A 5,013-nucleotide genomic window follows, 5' to 3' on the forward strand; every position below is an offset into this window, starting at 1 on the left:
AAAGTTGCGTGTTGTATAGAATCAGTATCAATGGACAAGCCTGTTAGAGCATCACTATAGCCACAAATATAAGTTCTTTTGAAACCATCAGAATACTTTCTTCCATCCCAAGATTATTTACCAGTCAGGGGCCTTCAGGTCCCTGATGTATGAGCCAATAGAATGTACCAGTGGACTAAAAAACCTGTTGAGCAATATTCCTGAATTCTGTATTAGAGTCAGATGTTGAATCAAAGTAAAATAGTGTGCACCTTTGTCTCTAGTGATGCATGGTTGTATTTTTAAAATCCTGATTAGTGGGATGAAAGAGAGTTGATCCTTTTATAGTATAGGGTCAACTCTTTGCCTGGGATTCGTTTCCATGTTTTGTCTCCACAAATTAAGCAGAGGTTAATTGATAGTCTAGTCTAATAGCGTCATGACCAGGCGTTACTGATAATGGGGTGGTGAAATTACACCAAAAAGAGCTATTCCCACAGAATCCTACTCAATTCACATTTGATCTACTACCAAAATAGAGGAAGAAGCACACAACAATCTAGCTAATGCCTAATAACTCTAATTCTTGAGACTGCATTGATGACACAGGTAAATCACCCACTTTTGTCATACCATTGTGTTGTTATTGTGATGCTGCCCAGTGGGTAATCCAGCCGTTTTTCATCACTCACTATGGCACCTATAAGTTATCTACAATACAACAAATTGAAAAACAATACCAATAAGAAACATACAATCCCAGTCATTATGAGGGCTGGATGCTATTTTCTGCCTTGAGATGAGGCCAAATGTATCATGCTCCAGCAAGATATCTACATAGGGCCAGTCCCTGTGGAAACACAAGCATATCCATAAACCCAAGTTATCAATGGTAAGGGACCTTCCTGGCCATTCCTTGATTACTGGGGAGGCCCTAAAATGATTGCCTGCTCGATTTGTATCCGTATGATCATGATTCAAAAAATTCAGCACAAACAAAGCATTTCATAGTCTTTCTTGTGGTCTGTCTCCCATATTCCCCCTTTTATGTTTACTAAGAGTGCATTTATATGTTTGGTGATCACATTCAATTATAGCCTGTCCAGTAGGAGAATGGGAATGCCTGTAACAAGTGTAACCCCCTAACCTTGGAGGAAAATTTGAGTGGCCTTATAAATATATGCAGGTCCATTATCTGTTTTTATAGTATGTGGGATTCCCATAGCAGCGCTAGCAGATAACCAGTGTCTGTGAGTGCTGAGGCTGCATTCACCTGCTGTGGAGAACATATAAGAATAAATATCCATTCTTACATGCAAATATTTTAGACTGCCAAATTCATGAACATGAGTGACAGCTGTTTGCCACAGCTGAAGAGGTGCTGTGCCACAGGGATTTGTCCCTATTTGAGGCAATGGGGCAATTGCCTGGCAGTCTGGGCATGTTACAATAATATATGGGCTTGTTCCACTGTCAATAGAATTGTTTTTTTAAGGCCCTCCTATTTCAGTGCAAAAATTGGTGTGAAAGTCAAGCTTGTTGAAATAATAGAGTGGCAGCAAAGGTGACTGTGGCCTGATCAACCTTATGGTTGCCCTCAGTTAAAGGACCAGGCAATGTAGTTTGTGATCAAATATGCATATACGCATAATAAAATGAAGAAGAATATGGTGAGAGACATAATGCAACACTTGCTTGAGCTGTGCAAACAAAGCAGGGCTGTTAATTTCCTTAAGAAAAGATCCTTCAATCTGCTGAATGATACAAGGAGTCAGCTATTATATAAAGCTTTTTTTTTTTTTTTTTTTTTTTTTAATGTAAAAATTTATAAAGCTCAGGCCACCACAACAACTTCTACAGCTTGATGTGACCTGTCAATGAAATGCACATCTGACTGCCATCATGGAGCAGTTGCATGGCAGAGAACCACTGCTTGATGTGTCTTCTTGTAAATACAGTAACAACATTAGGTATTGGAACATGTGAAAGTAAAACGTTTGTAGTAAGGGGCAGATCACTCAAATCATGCAGTAACTGATGTTTGGGTGGATGAGTGATGTCCAGTATATTCAACCACAGCAGTTTGTTAAGCCAGTGAATGCACAAGCATCCAATCTACATCTATTTTATTAGCAGGTTTTAGATGCAATCAGGGTCAAAAGCTGCTCAAATTTGTAGATGAAGTTGACCTCACTGTATTAAAATTGCAAACATTTCCACTCATGATGTAAAGGTTTTTGAAAATGCATGCAGTAAAAATATCCATTAGAGGATAATGAGAGGATCTTTTCTTGAGATATCCCATTGACATAACAAGCTATATGGTTGATAAGAGTTTGATATTATTATAAGAGACACTGAAAATGATAAACACAATGGCAGTATTGACACTGCAGTGATGTTATAACAGAGTCTAAGCATTACAGTGCTTTGGGTGTTAATTGTCTTTTAGAGGTTAGATCTGAATCTCCTTTGAGTAGCTGAAATAGAGGGTGTAGCTCTTGAGTAGTAATACCCAAAAGCAGTCGCAACCAGCTGATGGTTGCTAATAATTTTTGCAGATCATTCAGTGTCTGCACATGGTGAACTATTCTGGGGATTTGCAGCTGAATGGCATGAGATGTAATTTGCCATTCTAAATGTCTCAGTGGAGAGCTGAGTTGCACCTTTTTCTTCAGCTGTTTGCAGACTGACAGATTGCACTGCCTGCTGGACGAGCATTAGAGCATCTATAAATCCTGGTAAAACAAAAAAGTCCCATCCATCTAACAGAAGAAAGTACTAACAAGAAGGCACTACATCCATTCCCAAGGGCAACGGTGACACCTGTTGGAATGAGGATCACAGTGCTGTCAGTCAGCATCACTGACTGGATGGTGGCCAAATCCACTCCTGTGTTGCCGGTGGTGGCTGGTCTGAGTGAGCTGGCCAGGCAGTGGCTGACTGATTCAGGACCATATTTGTTGTCATAGCGTGCAGTCTTGTGCTCTTCTTCCCGTTTCCCAGCAGATCACACGGCTGTGCAGCAACAGGGAGTTTAGATCTGCATTGTCTTGCCCAGTGTAGCCCCTTCCCACACCGGGGACAGGGTTGAGTTGGAACAACACGAGCATTTTTATTTGTTTGCTTAGGCTTTTTACAGTCCCTTTGTATATGACCAAGTTGCCCACAATTGTAACACTTCATTCTTTGAGCTGTCCCTGCATCAAGTAGGGCTGCCAGCATGTCTGCTAGCAAGGCCACTTTATGACTTTCCATGGCTACATCTTGACAGGCTTTAATCATGTCAGTAATGGATGGATCTGCATTCTTTAATGATTGTAAAACCTTCTGACAATCCGTATTTGCATTTTCTACTGCTAATTGCTTAAGCAAAACATCCCGGGCAGCTTGATTTTCCACTTGTCTCTCTAGTGTATTTTGTAAATGGTCAAGAAATTTAATGTAGGGCTCGGCAGCCCCCTGCTTAATTGATATAAATGAGGCATTAGACGAATTAGTATCAGGTATCCGACGGATAGCATGCAACACCAAAGTCTTAACTTGTTCAAGGCATTGCCTGTCCATCTGTGCCTGGGCCTGAGGTGTTGCCCAGACCCCCTCCCCCATGAGTTCCTCCATGCCAATATGATTTAAGTTAGTCAAATTATTCATAGCCTGGATGGTAGCCTGATCTCGGTATTCAGTCATAAACACGGTGTATTGAATGGGAGACAGGACTGTTTGTAACAAAACTTTCCAGTCACGAGGAGTCATAATATAACTGTCACCAATTGCAAGCAAAAGATCATACGTAAAGGAGGACTGAATTCCATAATCTCTCACTGACTTCCTTAGCTCCTTCACCACCCAATAGGGAAGGGATTCCCGTCGGGGGGGCTGATTTGCAGGATACATCACAGAAAAGGTTTTCAACATATCAACATCGCCCCGTGATAATGCTTCTTTTCTGCAGTGCTCTAAAGAGCCGTAGTAGGCTGTAGAAGCAACATTTTTTTTCCTTCCCGTCCTCTTCAAATTATCGTCAGGAGGGAAAAAGTTCGGTTCATCCTCCGGATCTACCGCACCAGGTTTGAAAAGATCCTCTGGCTCCACTCCATCCTTGTCTTTAACTAAATCACACGCGTGCGGCAGAAGCGGAGCTGCAAGCGACGTGGGGGGGGCGGAAAGCGGCAGCAGTACTGCAAGCGGCGGAGGGGGGAGTGTGGAGGGAGGCAGCGGCACGGAGAGGGACGGGGGGGCTGCGGGGGGCGGCAGCTCGGCAGGGACGGTCTGGAGCGGAATGTGGCCGCGGGGCTGCGGGCACCTCGAGGCGGCGGCGGCGGCGCTCTCCGGGGGCTGCGATTTTCCTTCTCCCCGGCCAAGGGTGGGGAGATCGCGAATCGGGTCCGAGCAGGGTTTGCTTCCTGCAGCGACAAGCACCGCCGCGGCTGGGGGGGAAGGTGATGGGGAACAGTCGGAAGAATTTGCCCTTTCTTGTCGAATTTGTTTGAGAGCTTCCGATATTTGGCACCAAACAGGTAAAAGTTCAGCAGCTGTTTTATCTGCAGTAGTTGCAGCATCCCAGAGTTCTGTGCCAATTTTGTCCCAAAGCTCCTCTTCAAAAGGAAACTCAGTTACCGGAAACTCAGGCACGTTTTCGCTTATCCATTTAAGAAAAGTAGCTGATGCTGAGGGAGACACAGGTCTATTCTGAAACTTTAAAATTCTCGGTAATACTTCGAGATTTAGTTGTTGCTCCTTCGTTAGCGAATTCCCCATGGTTCCCAGCTGCTCACCTGCTGTCCTGCAGAACGGTGCGGGCACGCACGAAACACTCTCTCCGTAGTTCAGTCTGGCTGCGCTGCCGGATGGGGCTCGCTCAGCGTCGGCTTGATCTGCTACACACAGTGGACGCCATTTGCATCGTCTGAGGCAGGGACTGAAGATGTGAGCGATCCAAATAGCATATGAAAGCTTCTAACATCCCTTATATACATTCACAAGTTTTCTCTTTTAACTTTCCCACCCTCCTTTACATGTCAACAAAACATT

The 5,013-nt window shown here is 43.8% G+C and overlaps 1 protein-coding gene across 1 annotated transcript; it reads right to left on the reverse strand.

Annotated features, from left to right (window-relative positions):
- Window positions 1-2,841: 2,841 nt before the first annotated feature.
- LOC107309737 (endogenous retrovirus group K member 113 Gag polyprotein-like) lies at window positions 2,842-4,740 on the reverse strand. Its single transcript, XM_015854763.1, has one exon. The coding sequence runs from the start codon at window positions 4,738-4,740 to the stop codon at window positions 2,842-2,844; it is 1,899 nt and encodes a 632-aa protein (XP_015710249.1).
- Window positions 4,741-5,013: the final 273 nt, after the last annotated feature.

Source organism: Coturnix japonica, chromosome 2 (genome assembly GCF_001577835.2).
Source record: "Coturnix japonica isolate 7356 chromosome 2, Coturnix japonica 2.1, whole genome shotgun sequence".
NCBI classification, from domain to species: Eukaryota; Metazoa; Chordata; class Aves; order Galliformes; family Phasianidae; genus Coturnix; species Coturnix japonica.

Excerpts from the sequence above, each read along its gene's own strand:
- LOC107309737 (XM_015854763.1), bottom strand. The coding sequence starts at position 4,740 with ATGGGGAATTCGCTAACGAAGGAGCAACAACTAAATCTCGAAGTATTA.